Source organism: Sinocyclocheilus grahami, unplaced genomic scaffold (genome assembly GCF_001515645.1).
Source record: "Sinocyclocheilus grahami isolate Dianchi unplaced genomic scaffold, SAMN03320097.WGS_v1.1 scaffold63.1, whole genome shotgun sequence".
Taxonomy (NCBI): Eukaryota; Metazoa; Chordata; class Actinopteri; order Cypriniformes; family Cyprinidae; genus Sinocyclocheilus; species Sinocyclocheilus grahami.
This window is the reverse complement of record NW_015505242.1, coordinates 810,359-832,396: the sequence shown is the minus strand read 5'-3', so window position 1 is coordinate 832,396 and position 22,038 is coordinate 810,359. Positions and strand designations below refer to the sequence as shown.

At 39.4% G+C, this 22,038-nt stretch overlaps 1 protein-coding gene across 1 annotated transcript in view; it reads right to left on the bottom strand.

Moving 5' to 3' along the window:
* LOC107584825 (pericentrin-like) overlaps nucleotides 1-22,038 on the bottom strand; it is a 53,586-nt gene that overhangs the window by 11,679 nt on the left and 19,869 nt on the right. The window contains exons 10-36 of the mRNA XM_016271591.1: nucleotides 21,776-22,031; nucleotides 21,562-21,641; nucleotides 19,847-20,081; nucleotides 19,338-19,438; nucleotides 19,138-19,249; nucleotides 18,691-18,937; nucleotides 18,067-18,145; nucleotides 17,604-17,820; nucleotides 16,908-17,107; nucleotides 16,238-16,671; nucleotides 14,646-15,249; nucleotides 14,329-14,538; nucleotides 14,023-14,175; nucleotides 12,345-12,491; nucleotides 10,104-10,264; nucleotides 9,802-9,983; nucleotides 9,022-9,239; nucleotides 8,102-8,264; nucleotides 7,822-8,013; nucleotides 4,170-4,300; nucleotides 3,544-3,831; nucleotides 3,317-3,436; nucleotides 1,862-1,882; nucleotides 1,122-1,358; nucleotides 779-946; nucleotides 542-694; nucleotides 201-362 (exon numbers count right to left, since the gene is read on the bottom strand). Of these exons, the coding sequence (XP_016127077.1) occupies nucleotides 201-362; nucleotides 542-694; nucleotides 779-946; nucleotides 1,122-1,358; nucleotides 1,862-1,882; nucleotides 3,317-3,436; nucleotides 3,544-3,831; nucleotides 4,170-4,300; nucleotides 7,822-8,013; nucleotides 8,102-8,264; nucleotides 9,022-9,239; nucleotides 9,802-9,983; nucleotides 10,104-10,264; nucleotides 12,345-12,491; nucleotides 14,023-14,175; nucleotides 14,329-14,538; nucleotides 14,646-15,249; nucleotides 16,238-16,671; nucleotides 16,908-17,107; nucleotides 17,604-17,820; nucleotides 18,067-18,145; nucleotides 18,691-18,937; nucleotides 19,138-19,249; nucleotides 19,338-19,438; nucleotides 19,847-20,081; nucleotides 21,562-21,641; nucleotides 21,776-22,031 (5,271 nt within the window). The remainder of the gene's footprint in view (nucleotides 1-200; nucleotides 363-541; nucleotides 695-778; nucleotides 947-1,121; nucleotides 1,359-1,861; nucleotides 1,883-3,316; nucleotides 3,437-3,543; nucleotides 3,832-4,169; nucleotides 4,301-7,821; nucleotides 8,014-8,101; nucleotides 8,265-9,021; nucleotides 9,240-9,801; nucleotides 9,984-10,103; nucleotides 10,265-12,344; nucleotides 12,492-14,022; nucleotides 14,176-14,328; nucleotides 14,539-14,645; nucleotides 15,250-16,237; nucleotides 16,672-16,907; nucleotides 17,108-17,603; nucleotides 17,821-18,066; nucleotides 18,146-18,690; nucleotides 18,938-19,137; nucleotides 19,250-19,337; nucleotides 19,439-19,846; nucleotides 20,082-21,561; nucleotides 21,642-21,775; nucleotides 22,032-22,038) is intronic.

Below are 22,038 nucleotides of genomic sequence, written 5' to 3'. Positions count from 1 at the left end.
CTAAATTATGTTTTTTGATTTAAAAATCTTGACATTATTAGTAGACCTCAGAGAACAGTACAAAATAATAAAAAAAAGGCAGTTCATGACCCCTTTAAAGGAATGGAACTAATGCAACTGTAGTTAAGAGGAATCGGAATAATGTTTCTTTTCGTACTTCTGAGTAAGAGATTTGGGGAAATTAAAAAAACCTTATTTACCTTATTATCATTGGTCAGATCAAGCTCCTGCTGCAGCTGGAGGATCTGCTGGTTTAAGTGGTCGATCTCCAGATTCTTCTCCTCCAGAAGGGCAGAAGGCAGTTGAAGGATGGATTCGTCGCTGCCCTCTTCTAGTCGCCTTGTCAAAGCGTCCACAATCTCCTAAAAGACACACAATGAGGTCCACCTGGTTTTTTTATATCCTCCAGACAATCATCAACTAAATCCCCTACACTATTCAATGAGTTCTGTGCTATAAATACAATTTATCCAAGACTGTCAACATGCTGGCCGTCCTATCACAATAGGATTGCCAGTCTACACTGAGACCACAGCCTTACCTGCAGGTGCGTGATGTGTGCATGGAGCTGATCTTCTGTAGCTCTGCTTTCTCTGTTTTTGAGCTCCAGCTGTAGTGTTAGTTGTCCAAACCCTTCCTCTCTCACTACCAAATCCTTCTCAAGCTCACTTATACGCTCTGACAGAAATTCCACCTAAGAGAGACGAAAAGTCTTAAATCAGTTTCCATGTAGCATATAGCTAATTTCATATCTCTATTACTTCCTTTTTATACGCACCTGTTGTTCTTTGGTCTGCAGATCCTGTTGTGTGGTTTCCAGCTGCTCCCGGAGGTTGGGCTCAGGGGTCATATCAGGGAAACGGTGTCTGGTCTCATCAAGTTTGGACTGTAGGGCAGAGATCTGGAGTTTATTAGCATACTGCTGCTGCTGCAAAGCTTCTTTATCCTGAAAGTAAAAACACACGGACCACTACTGGTTAGAACCATGTAGATATTCATGCTACAAAATAATTCCAATTCTACCCAAACATTAACACCCAACTGAAGCCGTGAAAAATGCATGTAAGGGGTTTTGTAATCTCTAAACACACATTTGCTCTAGTAAGTGTATTTTTGTGCACCTGTGTGAGCTCCTGAAGGTTCTTGCGTGCTTTCTGAAGTTCTTGCTCAAGCTGTGTGACCGTTCGGCTGGACTCTGCACAGCTTAGTAATGCCTGCTCCAACTCTCGGATACGAGCTGCCAATTTTTCAATCTCTTCATTACGTTCTTCCACATCACGCTGACACTGCTCTTTTGCTGACAACAGTACACTATAGTCTTCCATCTTATCTTTGATAAGAGCCTGAAGACTTTCCACCTGTATAAAATTAGACAAAGAATGTCACATGCATCCATAACAAGGGACAGGAACAGGCCACCGTCCTAAGAAAAGTGAATGTGTGAGTATTTGAATACAAATACTGAACATCCATGTGGGAATATATGCCAAACAGCAGCACTAATTTTGCTAAAGCAACAGTTTTGCAAAGGATGTGGCTTACAAGACGACAATCCTAAAATGAACAGACATAAAGGTTTAGGCAGTAAAGCTATTAAAGCCTTCAGAAGCCACTACAGTAGTAAGCAAAGACATTTCAGAGGAAAGAGAATAAGTGTAGGAATATGTGTGTATTTGAGTAAGATGGAAGAGGAAAACACAACATGAATTAAAGACATGACTGATGTATACCTGCTGAAAAAAGGTTTGACAAACAAGACAGTGAATGGACAATATATATTACATGCTCTACTAATTGAAATGCTGCATAAGCCATGCAATTTTTCTACCAGCACGATAATGACTACAGCTGTATAACATACCTGAAGAACCAAGTCCTCAATCTACAACATTCAGTTAGGGAGAAAATAAAAAAGCATCTAGATGAGCATTCAAATCACTCAGAGCTGTCAGATTATCAGAATGGCTTTAGTCTCGGTCACAGACAGAGTATGTGAGCTATGCGGCACGGAAGAGTTTTTTTTTTTAGATTTTGCCTGAAGCATGAAATTTTTTATGTTTTCTTTTGCTGCATTATCAGTCTGATATAGGACCAGAAATACAGGCACATTAATAATGCAACTGCATGAAAAATTCAGTAGGGGTGCTCCGATTGATTGGCTACCGATCGTTATCAGAATGGCTTTAGTCTCGGTCACAGACAGAGTATGTGAGCTATGCGGCACGGAAGAGGTTTTTTTTCGATTTTGCCTGAAGCATGAAATTTTTTATGTTTTCTTTTGCTGCATTATCAGTCTGATATAGGACCAGAAATACAGGCACATTAATAATGCAACTGCATGAAAAATTCAGTAGGGGGGCTCCGATTGATTGGCTACCGATCACTATTGGCCTATAATCGCTTTGGGAAGTTTGATCGGCGGTCTCTATAAAGGCCGATCTCAAGCTGACGACGCACCTGCAGTGAGAGGTTTGGCATGACATCTCAAACTTTGTCCGGCACGGGTAAAAATTATAATGCTGAAGGTGAGGTACAATTTATTTTTCTTTATTAAATAGCTAAAACAGTAAATACAATTTTTTCGGAGAGACATCAATTTCACAAACAGCATGAGTGAATCTCTGAGTGCTCTCGATCTTGAACTCAATGCGCAAATAGCTTCAAATCACCACAACGCGTCTGCACTATAAGCGAGCTGCACAGTTGACACCGGAATTGTCACTTGCACAATCGAGACAGTGTCACTAAAGTTTATTATTTGCTTATATATATATATATATAAACATTTTCAAATAAATGCTGTTCTTTTGAACTTCCTTGAACTCTGAACTATCAGAGTACTGAAAAAAAAAAATTTAACTTTCAATTTCCACACAATTATTAAGCAGCACAACAGTTTCTGAAGGATCGTGTGACTCTGAAGGCTGGAGTAATGGCTGCTGAAAATTCAGCCTTTCCATCACTATATAAATGACATCTTAAAATACATTAACAGAAAATTATTTTTGTACAAATAGAAATTAATATTCCAAAGTTTTCCAATTCTTACTGTAATCAAATTAATGCAGCTGTGGTCATCAAGACACAAAAAAGACATGACAAAAAAAATAAAAAAATGTATCTAACATTAAGTTTCTTTACAAACAGAAACCCAGAGTGGAGCTGGAGTGAAGTGACTGAAATGTTTTGAGCAGGGACAGGAAGTTGCTGATTTTATTCTGCTCACATACTCGTCACAGATTATTCAATAATCACAAAAAGGGTGTCAGACTGTTAAGACAAACAGATATCTAAAGTTCTAGACATTGACCCTTACCCTCTGACCCTTGCTGTCCCCTCCTGTGTATCCTTTCGATGGATGTCTCAGCTGAGCTTCCAGATTCTTTATTTCCTGCTGGAATTCATCTCTCTCATGCTCCCGCTCCACTGCTTGTTCCTGTACATAAGAGGAAAAAAGGCACAGTCATTTATTTCCCTTAGCTCACATTCACTTTCTCTGGTGCTGAATTTCAGACACTTGAATAAACTGCTGGAAATACTCACATCTATGAACTGGCGGTTATGTTTGAGCTGTTTCTCCAGAGCATCAATGTGTTGCTGCAGGTCCTCAGTCTGCAGGCGGTGCTGTTCTTCCAGCTGATGCGCACTGCTCTCCTGCTCCTCCAGTGCCTGTTCCAGCATCTGCAGACGAGACGCCAAACCACCGCAATCCTTCTCCGCCTGCCGCTGCACCTCTACACACTCCTGCCCCAGACGCTCAGCCTCCACTAGCAGAGCTGCACAGAACCCAGGAGGACCAATGAATAAAATGAATGAGTAACAGCAGAGTTCATGTCAACAAAACACACAAACTGCAAATGCAAATTAAGATGCAAACAAGCACAGGAGCTCCAGATCTTTATGCACTCTCAATGCACAAATAAAGCACCGCAAACTGGATAAAGAAGAAATTGGCAAAGAAAGACTCATAAGAGAAATTAACCAGTATTTAGACCTTCAAAGCCAAAAGTTTAGAACAAGTTAAACTGCAAAAAAACATCACAGGATAAGCAAAAGTGTTAATAAATCACAAATTAAAATAAAAAAAATAAAAATAAAAAAAATTGCAAACTTCATCAGGAATGGATGCATTTAGTGTCAAACTGTACAAGTAATTTTTCAACTCAAACACTGCTCTCCTGCTCCTCCAGTGCCTGTTCCAGCATCTGCAGACGAGACGCCAAACCACCGCAATCCTTCTCCGCCTGCCGCTGCACCTCTACACACTCCTGCCCCAGACGCTCAGCCTCCACTAGCAGAGCTGCACAGAACCCAGGAGGACCAATGAATAAAATGAATGAGTAACAGCAGAGTTCATGTCAACAAAACACACAAACTGCAAATGCAAATTAAGATGCAAACAAGCACAGGAGCTCCAGATCTTTATGCACTCTCAATGCACAAATAAAGCACCGCAAACTGGATAAAGAAGAAATTGGCAAAGAAAGACTCATAAGAGAAATTAACCAGTATTTAGACCTTCAAAGCCAAAAGTTTAGAACAAGTTAAACTGCAAAAAAACACCACAGGATAAGCAAAAGTGTTAATAAATCACAAATTAAAATAAAAAAAATAAAAATAAAAAAAATGGCAAACTTCATCAGGAATGGATGCATTTAGTGTCAAACTGTACAAGTAATTTTTCAACTCAAACATTTGCTTCAGTCGCAGATTATCATCACAAACCTGTCTCTTCCTCTGCGTTGAGGCAGCCTACAGAGCAGAAAGAATTCGTAGCATGAAACTAAACCCTTCATCACACAATCTTAAAATTTTCACTCTGTGTTAGGTATGTAATATTGACAAAAAATACCTCTATATTTTACGGCATTTTGTCGATAACAATTAGACAATATTTTGCCAAGTGTGTTTTGGTGCTGGTACCTTTACTGGTTCGGGCCTGTCGTGGACAGCCGACTCCAAAAAAATTTACATATTCGGTGCAGTGGCTAGTTCACAGAAATTACAAATTTTTCCACTACAAGGCAATATTTTCCCCCCTTAAGGCCTTTCCACACTGAGCGCGATGCGAAAAAGCAAGGCGAATCGCCGAGGAATGGTGCTTTCACACATAACGCGAAACGATTGTTCGCCTTCTGCCAATTCACGCCTGCACGCTAGGTGGCGCCGACCAGCAATGCATTTTTCCTTAGATATGCATCTCGTAAATGGATTTAACATCATCCGCTGCTCAATATACAGCATTAAATTAAGATAAATAAGGTTCTACACCAGAAACAAACTATCTATAATGCTTACAAGAATAGGCTACATCCTAAAATATAATTAGAAGTACAGTTAGCATCAAGCTACACTTGAAAATGTAATTATTAATGTATTTGCTTACCCACTTTAAACCATCATCGAGTGCTTGTAATAACTTCCAATTGCGATCTATAATAGTTGATTTTTATTAATAAGCAGACACATGCACTCTTAGCATGTTTAATAACGCTACACTGCTAATATTTGTCAAACATCTTTATTGCTATAAAAATACCATGAGCTGCATCCAAAACATACAGAAAATATATCGTCATAACCATGTCTATTTGCTTCATATTTCATGTGTATAAAAAGAGGGAACGTGCTCTGACTCATAACACTCATGCACGTGGAAGAAAACAGATGGTGCTCTACTGTGATTACATAATAATTCAGTGGACAATTAATAGAAATTTTATTTTGTATAAAGAACATGTGAGAATAAATCTGTTCTCAAATACTAACGATAACAAGAACTCATCATCCACTCTCTTCTTCTGTGTTTGTTTACACTGGTTTTCGAAACAGCGCCACCACTCTCACCTTTCTGTACAACAGCAGCTGCTCCGGTCACGTGATCCTATTACGGCCCGTGTTTTAGCCTTGCGAAACTGTAAAGATAAGTCAAACTGGTTCGGAATTTTTTTTTTGCATTTTCAGTGCGAGAATGTTTGCGGTCTATGTGGAAGCATCCATAGAAATCTATTGTTTTATTCCAGTGCGTCATCTCGTCCGATATTTGTTTCGCTTTTTCGCGCTCAGTGTGGAAAGGCCTTTAAACTGATTTCCAGGAGATTTTTAACGACAATTTTTTTTATTATCAAACTTTATTAGACATATGCACCATCTTCAAATTCTTAACATTTAATGACTTAAATTATTTCATAATTAAATATGAAACTAAAACCGCCAGTAGGTGGCAGCAAGTAATTGAATCATTCATTCAAAGATTTGTTCAAATGACTGATTCATTCAGTCATTGAATCTTTTATTAAACTGATTTGGTCAAAACGCATATGCACGCAGTATAAAACACTGCTGTGTTGGTCAGAGACACAAAACCGTTCTGCTGTGGTTTGGAATTTTTTTTTGACAAAAACAAAAAGAGGCAATAGCACATCTAAAAGAAAAAAAAATATTTTCTATTGTTTACTGCACTTTTCCTAAATTAATGGCGTTCACATTTGTGATGCGATCTAGGAAAACCCACCACATGGTGAAATTGTACCTTTTTTAGGTTTTATGAAAGCGGAGTTCAAGCCCTTTCTAAAACAACTTTTTTTACGTTCAAGCAATGGAGAAAAAACAATGGCTATCTGAATTTAGCTAATAGCTATTATTTTCAGGAATTGAATTTTGAGAAAAACGGGTTTAAAGTAAGACTGGTTTCGCTTTCACTTCACGGGTTTAACGAGAGCTGTCTGTCAGAAGCACTATACTGCATCATTACACAAACAGACTAACGTTACCCTGAAGAGGACGGTGTCCGCTGTTTATCATGGGCATAGTCTCTTTTGAGCATAGACTTTTGATCACCCCTTGTATGTTTAGATAGCACGAATAATGTACCTTGTAGTTTACATTTAGAAAAGCGAGCACAGCGCAACTGTTCGCGCACCTGTGCATAGCCTATAACAGACGGTCATCGGACTCCTCCTCTTTAGTAACTTCATCATACTATCCTTCATCTCTGGATGTAAAATGGTCCATTATAACATCGTTTAGGGCACTGTCATCACCAAGATTGAGCAGATTGAGATGAGCAAGATCGTGTGAGCAGCTACTTTAGACTGTTTTTTTTCTTGCGCTCTGCCATCTCACGATATTAAAAAATAAATAAATAAAACTTTGCGTGCCGTAGTTTACACAGGACTGGCGGGAAATGTGCCTTTATTATACATGTTACGTGGTTTATTTTGATAGGTTAACTGTTTTTGTGGTGTTAAGAAAAAGCACCTTGGACCTCTGCAGCGCGTTCTTAACACAAGAGAGAGTCTTTTCTGCTTGCTGCAATAAATAGCTATTTTGTCTGCAATAAACAAGTGAATTTTGCCAAGATATTTTCAGAGATGATAGACAAGATGTTATAGAATAATAATTTAATGAAAACCTAATTGACAAAAAAAAATTTTTACATTCAACCTATTTTTCAAATTTCCTGAAAAAGTCCCAGCTTGACATCCGATGGGTTTTCCCAGATCGCATCACATTTGTGCTGATATTGGGAATAACAGCACTCAAGTGTGCACTCAATGCAATTTTGTTTGGTTTAGCAAGTGTCATTGTCAGTTTGCATATTGTTAAAACTATAATTATGATATTATCATAGATGATACATAATCGCTCACCCCTACTCTGTGTGCAAAGCAACAGACACATCTGTAACAGGTCATGACTATAAGGCATGCACCGAATGACAAAACTAATGTTACATAATTGCATGTTGCGTGACTCAATCTGAAAATTAAACCAAAGCATGCCAGCTTAAATCATGGCCCTAAAGCCTTCCTCTCTCACCCTTCTCAGTGTCTCCAAGGCCGGCTGTAAGGGCTTCTCTCTGATGCAGGAGGAGGGTGTGATTTTCACTGAGCTGCTGCAGTTGGATGCGTGTGCTCTCCAGCTCCTCTGCTAGACGCTGCTGCTGCATCTCTTTCTGCTGAAGGGCCTCCTCCAAAGAGGCTTTCTCAGCTACATAGCCTTCCATCAGACCTGGAGACACACATGGACAGCAAATGAGAAGTCATAAGAGTATGAAACCGAGATATGAATACAACTGACCATATATAGGTATTCTGACCTTCGGCCTTGTGCAGTTCCAGTTGTAACTGGCTCTTCAGACTGGCCTCATGATCCAGCTGCTCCAGGAGCCGAGAGTTCTGAAACAGCAGAGATGCTCCGGCCTCACCTCCATCTCTGAACCGCTCATTTAGCACAGCCTGTAGACCACACATCTGCTCCAACTACAGTAGAAAACGACGGGAAGAGAGAAAAAAAACAGACATGAATTAAGAGGAATATAGGGTGAAACAGTTCCAACACGAAAAAAAAAAAGTCACAAGGTGAAAAATTTGAAATAACAATAAAGTTAAGCACTAAAATTACAAAGTGAAAACAACAAACCTACATTAATAAAAAAGCAAAAAAAATCTAAAAACACAAAATTCACAGTTTCCACAAACATTAAGCAGAACAACTGTTTTCATCTATTATAAGAAGAAGTGTTTCTTGAGCACCAAATCACAATATTAGAATGAGATGTAACACTGAAGACTGGAGTCAGTTTTGCCATCACATGAATAAATCTATAAATTTTAAAATAGAAAGGTTGATTTATATTGTAATAACATTTCACAATTAATGTTTTTAACTGTATCTTAAATAAATCCAGCCTTAAGAAAAAAAAAAGCAGCGACCTACCGACTCTATACTTCAGTAAACTGCCGTTCAAAAGTTAAAAATACTAATTTATAAACTTACAAAAAAAAAAAAATTAAAGCACGAGGAAAGGATGTCACTTTGATACCAAAAAGCATTTCGTGAACAAACATGTACATAAATGTAACACTGCAATGCCTGAGAGGAAGAGCTAGTGACCCATCACAAGTACTTGTGGCTCATCGATATTGCCTAATCCAAACAATGGACAGTAGTGGGAGGGTCAGGGGTGTGTGTGTGTATGTATGTATGTATGTATGTATGTATGCATGTACGTGGTACCTGCTGTGAGGACTCCGAGAGCAGCTCCAGTAGTTTATCAGCAGTAGTGCGTAGACGTGCACAGGCACCCAGCATGAGCTCCTCGCCTTCCGCCTCCATCTCTCCCTCCGGCCCAGAGAACACACTCTCACACAGCCTCTGAGACAATTCCAACCCCTCGTCCACAGCCGAAGACCACACGCTACAATCAGCATCTCCCTCTACGCCAATCACCTCTCCTGAAAAGGAAGAAAAATAAATAAATTCATTATTAAAATCCATTTGAAATTCAACCAAACATATTAAACCACAGTCGGAAATTTGAGATAATCGGCCAAAGATTTTTTTATATTAGTTCTAATATATTAAGAAGGAAAAAAATAGGGCAAAATAAAGGATTTAGCAACTGTCACATTTGCTATCATTAAAGGGATAGTCCACCCAAAAAAATTAAATTCTGTCATCATTTATTCACTTTCAAGTTGTTCCAAATCCATAGGAGTTTCTTTAGTCACTGACTTCTATAGTATGGAGAGGAAAAAATACTCTAGAAATCAATGGCTACCAACAACTGTTTGGTTACCAACATTCTTCAAAATATTTTCTTTTGTGTTCAACAGAAGAAAAACTCATACAGGTTTGGAACAAGTGGAGGGTGAGTAAATGACGACAAATTTCATTTTTGGGTAAACTATCCCTTTAAATAATTAGATACTTTATATATATATCCAATGATTGAACACTGTTTTTAATAGTGGTTGATCAATATAGATATAATTTAGCAGACTAACAGAAACATACCCGTTTCACGTGAATCACGGCTACTGCTGGCTGTCATAGAGCTGGGCGTTTTGTCTCCAGCCTGACCACCTGACACACAAGCCCCTAACTTGTGGTTGATGTGCTCTTCCGTTGCCATAGTGATTCGAAGCATCTCTATGAGCATCCGCTGTAGCTTGTCACGTGCTGTTTGCAGGTCTTGTCTGACAGGAACAAAATAAAAGTTTTAATGATCAACTCAAAGTATGAAAATAAGGTTGTTCTCTAAAACAGTATGCAGACTGTCAGTTCCCTGAAATCGCTCTTTCTGTAGGTCAGCTGACCTCTGCTGTGAGGCCGTGTTGAGGTCAGCTCTGAGCATGGCCAGTAGATTGTCTCCCTCCTGGTTCTCCCGGTCTCTGCGTTGCAGGAGCGTCTCCAGCGTGTCCATCTCTGCCCGCTTGCCCTCTAGCTCAACCTGCAGCCCGCTCACCTCTGCTCGTAGCTGAGGAACAGGCAAAAAGAGATGCCACAGACAGGAAACCAGTCATCACACAAGCAAGAAAGACATAAGCATTTGCTCAAGAGGTGTCAATGCAACTAACAAATAGAGAAGAGGTCAACTTCAAGAAGCCTCATAAAATAAGACTGCTGCCAAAGTAAACAGAAAACTTGTCTGTCTGTGGATGGTCCAACAGTTCTATGGCTTGTTTTGAGCCTGAAGGATTCAAAGCCAAAAAGGGGTGGGAAAACGGCTGCAAAAGCAGATGAGAATGTAGCATGCATTTAAATAAGGTTCCTGTAAGAATGCATGGTGCATTTCACCAGCCAAAAGGCATGCAAAAATGTAACCATAACAACCAGCTCTACCAAAGCTTAGCTAGGCCCTTTGTTACCATTCCCACCCACCACTTCTTATGTACCAGCATCCTAAACACCTCCGTAAAATAGCAACTCAAATGTCTGGAAAGACGGATGAAAACAATAAATTTAGGATTGCTGAAAACCTCTTTTTGTTTGACGGTCATGTAATCAAGACCCACTGTTGCAGTCCCGACCAATGCTAATACTAAATAAAATGAAAAATGATTGTGTAATTTTTTATATTTGAACAGCGCGCATCTGAAGTGTCTCTGAAGGAAATAATGCATTAATTATCGGCTTTAAGATATCGGCCAAATTTTCTTATCAGGCCGATACCAATAACAGAAAAAATTAGCATTTATCGGCCGATACCGATATGGTGGCCGATATATCGTGCATCCCTATTTATTATTCATTTATTACAGATAATAGCTTTTCATTTAATTTCATTTTTCCTATAATGCCTGATAAAGCAGCCTTTATGAGTGGAGCAGCCGTTACCGGGGGAAACCGCTATTTCTGCCATTCTTAAAGCGCCTCCTGCTGGCAGAGAATTAATTTGCATTTTCAATCAATCAACCCATCTGCTGCCACAAATAGAGTGTAAGTCTGTGGGAAACATTGACTTGTTTGGATCGACACAGATGCATCTTAAAGGGTTAGTTCACCCAAAAATGAAAATTAGCCCATAAATTACCCACCCTCAATGCATCCTAGGTGTATATGACGTTCTTCTTTCAGACGAATCCAGTCAGAGTTATATCAAAAATTGTCTTTGATCTTTCAAGCTGTTTAATGCCAGTCAGCGGGTGTTGCATTGCTTCAGTCCAAAAGATGTGAAATAAAAAGCGTCCATCCATAAAAAAATAAAATAAATAAATAAATAAATAAAAAAGTGTCTCACACGGCTCTGGGGGGTAAACAAAGGCCTCCTGTAGCGAATCGATGAGTTTTTGTAAGAAAAATATCCATATTCAAAACGTAATAATCCCTTTAGAGTAGCTTGCACCAACAGTTGTACACAGAAGCAGCTCCGGGCGGATGGCGTATGAGGTCAGCGTTGCGCCGGTGAGTCTCGTGAAAACTAATGTTTGTTAACAGGAGCAAAGGAAGCAAAGTTTCCTTACTTCAGCAAAGGAAAACCAGTCTCCTCTTGGCTTATATCGGAATCCTCAGACATTCTTCTTTACAAATCCTCGTTTTGTACTTCTAATTCGTGACCGTTGTTTTGTTTTCTCCCCTGTGCTTCCGCGTTCGTCACTTCTGAGCGGCGCATGCACAAAGCCGAACTTATACGTCATCCACCCAGAACTGCTTCCGTTTACAACAGTGAGCGCAAGCTAGATTAAATTGATTATTACGCTTTAAATATGGTTATTTTTCTTACAAAAATGCATCGATTCGCTACAGGAGGACTTTGTTCACCCCCCGGAGCCGTAGGAGACACTTTTTTTTACTTTTATGGATGGGCGCTTTTTATTTCACTTCTTTTGAACTGATGCATGCAACACCCGCTGACTGGCATTAAACAGCTTGAAAGATCAAAGACAATTTTTTATATAACTCTGACTGGATTCGTCTGAAAGAAGAAAGTTATATACACCTAGGATGACTTGAGGGCGAGTAATTTATGGGCTAATTTTAATTTTTGGGTGAACTAACCCTTTAATACCAGCTGTAAACATGGTCTGTGTGGCAATATGACTGATTGTGTGCTGTACCTGTGACACTACAGTGTCCAGCTGCTGTAACTGCACATTGAGTTGGCTCATCTTGTCACTGTAGGCGAGTTCAGTTTGCTCGTGTTTCTGTCTTAAAGTCCTTTCCAGCTCTTCAAGAGCAGCAGCCTTGTCCTGGTCACTCTCCTCCTGAAAGACACACATGCACGTCACAGGCAACACTGAAGAAACACGTAGAGAAGCGATAACTCCTGTATCACTCCTCAGCTTTACATTCTCACCTCCAAAACAGACATCAGCCAAATGGTTGGAATCTAACTTAAATCAGAATTTACATAGTGATCTCTATAAAGAATTAAAAGATCATTGACAAATCACAGAAAAAAAAAAAGCCTCACACAAACCTCAAATCCTCAATCAGTCAGTCATCACTCACGTGTCCCTACACTTCCTCCCATCTGTAGGATTAATACTGAGAGAGGACCTCTCTAATGCGCCAATGCGAAAGTGGCCAACTGACAAACCAACCAGGGTAAAATCTCAGAAAGCCCCTTTGCTGACCGATTTCAGCTAGAGGACTGCTCTACAAGTTCAAACGCAAACATCTGATAGCATCCAATCTAAAGAAAAGGTTTACTATGAATAATGGAAGCTACTGTATATTGTACAGCACAGGGTGGGGATTAGTGTTAATTTGAGTTTAGAGTGGACCGTCCCCCTGCTCCAGATGTTAACTCCCTCCCCCAATAAGCTTAGCTATTGTGCATAACCATGTCTACGAGAGTAGCATATGCACAAATGTTCATATACTGAACACAGCAATAACGACAACATAGACAAGTTGAAAGAAAAAGATAAAAAGCAAGTTTTACCAGTCAAATTAAACATGACGAATTAATACTTATTCGATGAGATGGCGAGAGAAGCAGGCTATACGCAACAGTCTATAAAAGCAGCTAAACTCTTAAGTCTAATTTAGTGCCAGTGTTTACAATTTGATGGTCTATTAAAAGTTACAGAAACTCAGTTATAGGAACAAACCACTAGGTTGGTCCCCCAAGAAATACATTTTCACCAAGGGCCATTTTCCTGGTTGCATTCACAGCAGGATTCAGAACTCTGAAGTGATGTAAGCTAGCCGACAGCTACATTTAAGCATGTCATCAACTGGAGGATGGAGTGACTGGACTTCTGCATCGGTCCACCAAGCAGTTTCCCATGTTTGTGGAGCTAGCTTGAGGAGCAAGTATTTGTAAACTGTGTGTTTGCGCAGCTTTTTAAAAATGGTGAGTGCCAATGTTTCTTATGACATGCTTTCAGCTAATCAATGTGCAATCAGCGTTGATTCTGGACTTGTTTTCATATTAATATCTATTCAATATTCAGCTTGGCCTAGCCCAGGGTTTTTAAAAGACCAACAGGGTCCCTGCCAAGCCTGCTTAAAAGGGTCACAGAGATTTGTGAGATTGATAGTTTTTTTTTTTTTTTTTTTAGAATAAGGGAGAGGAAAAACAAAAACAAACAAACAAAAAGCACCACCAACTGCCAGTGTTGAGGGGTAACGCATTACAAGAAACGCAAGTTACATAATCAGATTACTTTTTTAGGGAGTAACTAAATATTGTAATGCACTTTTAAAAGTAATTTTCCCCAAAACTGCCAACTGCAAGAAACACTGATAGAATACGGCTACTTTTAAACTAATACCACCTCCTCTCACCTTTAACCGAGCAATTTTCTGCTGCAACAGCTCCTCAGACTTGCACTTGAGAAGCTCTGCCTCTTCCAGGAAGTGGAGGCGTTGCCTTGACGCGTCTTCCTCTAATTCCCTACGGAGAGCCTCCAGCTCCCTGGCAGACACTCCTCTTAACTCCTGAGGTAGAGAGGAGAGTTAATGAAAGTAGCTCTTATCTTCTTACGGTTTAAACAAGACTTTTCTATGCTAAATCCATGCTAAAGGCTGAACACATCTAAATGAAAATGACACACTCAGGCTCTTATTGTTCTTGTCCTCCTGAACACATACCTGTAGCTGTTGCTGATATTGAGTAGCCAGCACATCCAGTTGTTGCTCATGTTGCTTTTCTGCTGCAGCGGCAAGATCAGTGATCTCCAGAAGGGCGGCGCTATGCTGCTCCTCTAAAGCAACTACTTGTTGCTGAAGAGCTTCCAGAGCAGATCTATGCTCATCCTCCAGAGCAGCCCTCTGAGAGGAGACGGCTTCAGAGATCTCCGCCTGCATGAGCAAGGTAACACACTAGATGTTGCTCCTGCAATAAACTTTCCATGGCCAATGAACTAAACCTGCACTAAATAAATGAATCCCTCCATTACTGTGCTTACCTGATGGGCTTGATTCAATTCTGCTGCCATGGCGCTGAATTTATCCATATGGACCTTAGCAAGCTCACTTCTGAGGTCCTCTCTGATGGTTTGCTCCTCCTTTCTCACCCTTTCAATCTCTCCAATATAGTGTTCTACAAGGTCACGCAGTTCTCTTTCCTTCTCGTCCTGTACTGCCTGAATTTCTTTCAAGAACGTGCTCTCCAGTGTATCCATGTTCGCCAACAGCCTCTCCTCAAGCTCCTCCCTCTCCTGTTTGTGTCGTGCCTGAAGCTCCGCCTCTTGAGCTTCAAGCTGTGCCAGGTTGGTCTCCTGAAGGACCGCCTCCAATCTGTCGAGCTCTACCTTGTGTTTATTTGTAAGCTCCATCTGCAAGGTCTCCAGGGCCATTTTGTGACTGGTCCTCAGTGATTCCAGTTCCTCCCAGTGGTGTATTTTGAGTTCCTGACAGTCCTTTTCAAGACGCTCTAATTGTGCAGCTCTCTCATCCAGGAGCGTTTTCTGGGCCTGCAGCTCCACAGCATGCCGTTCTCTCTGTTGATCAAGGGTAGCATCTCTCTGAAGGGTCAACTTCTCTTCCAGTTGTTTCTGCTCTTCTTGGTGCCTACATGTATGACACACAGATGATAATGAACAAATTGGATTTACTCCAATTCTCCATTTTGTTGTACATTGTTCTGACAAAATAATAAAAAATAAATATTTTTAGTGCACAAGAAAAAAATTGGCACAACCATGCTACCTAAATATAAGATTTAGAGGGTTGTTCTAGTGCTGTAGGATTAATGATTATGAAAAAAAAAAAAGAAATTGCATAATTATCAAATAGCAAAAGCTGCAAATGAATTAAACATATGCACTGTGTTTTTTTAAAGAGTGAAGCACAGCACTGTGTTCTTTTTACATGCAAGCAGCTCATGATCAAGTGTTTTCAGTGATTCCAAGCAGCTGGGTTAACAGTAAATGATGCTCCACACAAACTTCATCTCTTCATGTGCGGAGTTTAGGTCTCTTATTACAAGTTTGGGAAGATATTTGGTGCATATTGTGTCCCAAATGTGATGTTATGAGAAGTCCTTATACACTGGCTGTTTTCAACAACAGAGAAACTTTTAGGGCTCCCTGAGGTTTTCTGCCAAAATAAAATCTTGATGGTTTAACATTTGAATGAAGAAATTAAAGTCATCCATAAATAATAAGAGTACTGGAATTTTACAGTTGTACTATACATTATTATTATTATATTTTTCTGAAGTATTGAATCTTTTTCTTAGTGACTTATAATAGTAGTATTTCTTATTTTGTTTAATATTTTTATTTAGTAAATAATAATAACAACAATAAATTATAGGCCAAAAATGTGCAGCCCTGTGGACAATAAAAATAAAACTCATTTGAAACTGCAAATCCAAATTTTTAAATCATAAAAAAATAATATTTGCAATGATATTTTTCCCCAAATCGTGCACCCGTATGTTGTTTAAAAATAAAGTATAAGCAATAGTAAGGACTACTGACTTTTAAGCACCTCTGGATTGCATTTGCCAATGATATTAACATGCATGTGGCTTTAGTGTAATGCAGTCTCTGACCTGCAGAGGGCCTCTTGTAGCTTGCTCTCTATCTGATCCTGAAGTAGAACATTCAGCTCTTTCACCTCTGCTGCCATGGCGCTCTTAGCAGTGGACATCTCTCTGTCGTATTGAGCCTGGAGTTTCTGCTTCAACACTACCACCTGAGGGCTCTCTTCACACTCCAAACTCCTTTGCAGGGCTTGAAGCTTCTCCTTTTCCACATCAAGGAGCTTTTGGACCTCTAGAAGCCTCTGCTCCAACGCCCCTTTCTCTTTAAGGGCAGATCTCTGAAGCTCCTCTCTCTGGGATGCCAAGCGCTCCTCAGCCAGAATTTGGAGTTGCTCCCTCAGCCGGGCATGCTCTTTAGTGAACTCCTCAGTCACACGATTCCGCTCTGCCTTCTGCACTTCTTCAAGGCGCACCCTCATCTCTTCAGTAGCATCTTTCTGATGCTTTAAAAGGAAAAGAACAGTGGTCAATAAATAAATAAATAGATACCACTGATACTGATAATGTTACAGTATTGCTAAAGGGTCTCCAGAATAATCAGCATAAAAGTTTCAGCTGTCTACAGCATGACCACTATTTTTACGCCTTATGACAGTGCTTGGTACCAGCCTTTGGCAACAATCTTCACCAAAGCCCTTTTGTATCAAGTATAAAGGCTTGCTGTTATGCACACACTTACTGTGTCCTCCATCCGTCTGAGCTGCTCTCGGTGTTGCGCCGCCACTTTTTCCAGTTGCACTGAGTGTATTAGGGAGAGCTGAGATAGCTGGGTCTCCAGCTGGGTCACCCTGGCCTGGTGCTCATGAGTACTCTCCTTCACCTCAGCCTCCACCTGCCTCACTACTTCCTGTGCAGACTGTAGCCGTATCTTGTTTATTTCTGATGAAAAAAAGAAAAATATTTAAAACAATGTTTTTTATATAATAATTTTTTATATATATTTAAGTTTGAGGATGTTTTTGAAGTTACTGATGCTGCACTTATTAAATCAAAAATACAGAAAACAAACAGTAATATTGTGAATGATTATAATTAATGTTTTTTTTAATTGAAATGAAAATTTAAATTAAATAAAATATTAAAATTGTGGAAACCGTGACACATTTTTCAGGATTCTTTGATGAACAAAGTCCAAAACAACTATTTCTTTAAAATATATATTTTTCTAACAATTTAAAAGTCTTTTGATCAAAAGCATCCTGACTGAATATTTTCAATTTAAAAAAAAAAACTCAACAGGGTGTGCAAATGTGGTGCTGAGGTGGTTTTCTGAGTGGTTTTTAACCATGGTGCTATGTGGTTGCTAGAGTGTTCAACAAAAGGAAAAAAAAAAACTGAAAATGTAAAGCTTGGAGCACACTGAACAAAGTTTAACCTTTGATATGGTTGTCTGAGAGTTTGGCACGGAGCTGTTCTAGTTCATGGGCATGTTTGGTGTTGAGCTGGTCAATGTCTTTGTAGTATCGGTCAGTGAGATCAGTGCGAGCCTGGAGTAGCTCTTCTTTATAAGTCAGAGCCATACTGGACCGCAGCTGTTCCAGTTCCTGCTGGTGTCTCTCCTCTAACTGGAGCCGCAGGGAATCCAGCTCCTCCTGCAAACACACCAACACAGTTACAGTACATGCAAAGAGCACATACACACATTAGCTTGTCCCCAACTTATTATACTAATAAATTGGTCAATGGTAGTCATTTGAAAATGCTGAAAGATTAGGATAAACTTTTTTTGGAATAATGCGAACTGCTGCAACACTGACAAGTAGTAAATTATGGGTAACTTTGATTTTATGAAGTGTATCTCAATAAAATTCACCACCACCAACTAAAACACAATTCACCTTGTTTTTCTCTAGTTGTCTTGTGATCTCTTCCATAGCATCACTCCTGTCATCGTCACTCTTCCCTTCTGAAAGAAAGCTACAAAACAACATTTTGTTACCTTTACTCTAGTTTTAACAAACATAAACTATCCATTTGTTCAACTCTCTTCACTCACTTGGGCTGAAAATTAAATGTCGGGCCTTTATTTAGCTATATTAAAACTAAAAATGTTTTAATTACATTTACTTACATTCTCTACATTTCAATGAAAAAAAAAAAAACATGCCCCTACTGTGAAATGGCTTGGTGGGCCAAATCAAAAGGCCAAGTTTGGCCCACGGGCCCTGGTTTGGTCATTTCTGCTATAGGATGAATTACTGGAGCTGTATTATTCCCTCACCTACATTGCAGGATACAAGTGCCAATGTTTACACCTGATATAAATAACAATCTGAGGTAATCAGACCAGGTGGACCAGGTATAAATGGGGCCTATGATTCTCAATTGTATAATAATGTAAATGCATGCACAAACACAAAGCAAGATTTCAAAATACAGAAATCACTAACGACACTAAAATATAGTCTTGGGCTGACTTTACCACAAGTCTATAACCCCAGAACCAGGAAATCTAAGCAAACCTTGCATCTCCAGTCTTGAGCACCGAGTCCTCCAGGGCTCCCTCTACAAGGCGCAGCTGCAGGAGTGCGATTTCTTCCCGATGACTCTCTTCTGTGACCCGGAGTCTCTGCTCGAAATAGGTACGGAGGTTTTCCAGCTCGATCTCATTCTGCTCTTTGATTTCCTGCCGCTGCAGAGTGAACTCTTGTTTTAGTCGCTCAATGTCATCAACACGCGCTGAGCGTGCTAGCAACTGCTCTTTCAGCTCTAAAGAGAAAGAAAGAATTACAGGTCTTTGTAATTCACATCAACACTAAACAAGAAGAACTTTACTGAAAGAAAAATAAATAATCAATTCAGAAGAAATAAAACTGGTTTTATTATAAATAATAAATGAGTAAAACAATACAGCAGTCTAAGCCCACAGAGATGATATTCAAAAGCAGAAAATTTTAAAAGGGAAATGCCTCCGAGATCCTGTCTGTTGGTTCTCATGCTCTCCAGCTGGGACCAGAGGTTTGAGATCTCCTGTTCTGAATTGGTCTTCAGTTCCTCCTTTTCTGACTGTAGACGGTCAACCTTTCACAAAGATGTTGTCTCAGTACAAACAGAAATAAAACATCTGTACTGCAATATTGTTGCAACAAATACGAGATGTGCATGGTACCTCTTGTTTCAGCTCTTTTCCGCTCTGCTCCAGGGCTCGGGAATGTTCCCGTTTCTCCTGCAGTGCTGCCTTGTGACATGCAACCAACTCCTCAACTGCACCTGAATAGGAAAGGAGGGGAATTCAGGGCAAATTCAGACCTGCTTATCGTTTGCAGCCTTCAATATTTACAACGTTGCATTTTCTTCTTGGTTTGGTTCATTTGCATTTTCCATTATGGAATATGATGCTGACTAGTTTGTTGGTCCGTTGGGTTGCAATGCTTTCACCACAACTGAACCACTACAGAGTTTTCAACTGAGCTAAGACAACATCGTTCGGGCGAACTTGAGCCAATTGTTATGGTGGTGTATTCATATAGGCTTAAACCGAACTAAGGGAGAAACTGCATCAGGTTCTAAAACAAACACTCCAAACAATCCAGGTGTGAAAACACCCATAAACTGGGCCAGTAAACCATATCACTGTCAATATGACTTAGCTCACACAGTTGTTTAAATGACACTCACGTGCAGCAGCATCTCTGTCAGTCAAGGCCTGCTTGAGCTCCTTCTCCAGATTCTTGACATCTTGATCTCTGGAACTCTGCAGTTCGTCTAGCCTACCCTGTGTCTCAGACAGAGCTACTTCAGCCTCAGTGAAAGCTGCCTGGGTCTCACTCAGTTTATGATGCGCATCATTTAATTGACTCTGGAGTTCTGTCTTGACCTTCTCAGCCTCCAAGAGCAACTCAGCCTTTAGATCCTACAGAGAAAAGAAAACAAACTGCACAAGCCCGTTTCACACCTAGTCCATGCATGTGATCAGCTAGAGACAAAAAAAGCAGGAAAATCCAACACTTATTTAAAATATATATTTTTATCACATTAAAAAAAATGTCAAATGTAAAAATAAAGAGCAGCATTTAATAATCATTATAATATAATAAAAGTATTAATAGAATTGTTATTATTAAAGTACCTGCCAAATGTTTGGAAACATTACAATTAATCATTTTGAAATAAAACTTTTCTGCTCATCAGGGCTGCATTTATTTGATCAAAATAAAGTAAAAACAGCAATATTGTGAATTATTACAAATTAAAAAAAGCTTTCCATTTTAATTTATTATAAAATGTAATTTATTCCTGTGATGGAAAGCAGAATTTTCTGCATCATTACACCAGTTTTCAGCATCACATGAGCTTTGATTTGATGCTCAAGAAACATTTCTGCTTATCAATGTTGAAAACAGTTGTGCTGCTTCATATTTTGTGTGGAAATGGTGATACATTTTTCAGGATTCTTTGATAAATACAAAGTTCAATGTACAGCATTTATCAAATATATTTATTACATTTGTTAAAGCATTTATTAATCAGAAATATTTTGAAACATTTTAAATGTCTTCACTCACTTTACCATTTTAATGTATGATGAATAAAATTACCAATTTCTCTCTCTTTTTTTTTTTTTTTTTTTTTAAATATTACCACAAATGTTTGAGTGGTCTCATTGTTTCCACAAAAATTAAGCAGCAAAAACGTTTTTTTAATACTCTCGAGTATGTCTCTCGAGCAGCAAATCAGCATATTAGAATGATTTCTAAACGATCATGTGACACTGAAGCTTCCCTTTGTAAACAAGAACAGATTTATAAACTATTTTAATGTTGAATGTTGCATTCCCAAATGCAAATTAAAAGGACTCTGATGCAGCTAGCACTTACAGTGAATCGACACTGAAAACACAGTACTGTTACAGCAGACATGTACAGCGTCAGACTATAGCCTATATTTATGCAATTACATCACAACTGTTGCAAATTTTATGACTGTATTAAGCAATCTCAAATTCTCACCACCATTCATAAAAATTTCCGGGCAAGTAATACCTTTGTTTCTACTCTCAGTAACACGCTGATTCTACTCACATTTGGTGCTATAAACCATTTGAACCCTTTTAACTGTCCTGCAGAAGGCACCGCGAGCTCGATCAGCGCTTTCAGGACCATTCAGTCCATGATGCTTTAGAAAACAATCTTTTTGAAGTTTATCTAGTTCATTGCTTAAGGCCATTTGTGCGATTTCAATCATCATGCTGTAACCCCCCCCAAAAAAAAAAACTGAATCCTGGATTAATCCAGAAGAATCACATCCCCGCTAATCCCAGGCAAACACCAATATTTCAGTGGGTCAAGATGTTTGTCTACTGAAGAAAAAAAGGGAAAAAAGTTCTCGTTTACCTCTAGTTTACAGGCCTGCAACTGTTCCACTAAGCTCTTCTCTTCCAAAACTCTCTTCTCCCATTCCCGGTTCAGATTATCTATAGTGACAGAACATACAAATCAAAAAAATACACGCATATACTTTTCAAGCAAGCACACATCTCACTGCATTGTCACAGTACTAAAATAATATTACAAAGAACAACATTTAAACTACAGGCCAAACCCTCACCAATCTCTTGTTGGTGCAGTCGCTGGTTTCTTTGTTCCTGCTCTTGGCTCTGACCCCGGATTCTCTCCAGCTCAAACTGTTGGCGCGTCTGCAGCATGGCGCTTTCCTGTGCCCATTTCTCTCGTAACATGGTCTGCAGCTCACTGAGGGCCACTTCCTTATCTTTCTGCATGTTGGTTTGAGAAAGCTCCAGCCGAGCAGTGTGCAAGTTGGTCAAGCTCAGACGCAAGGCTTCCAGCTCCAGGTTGTGCTGGCTCTGATTA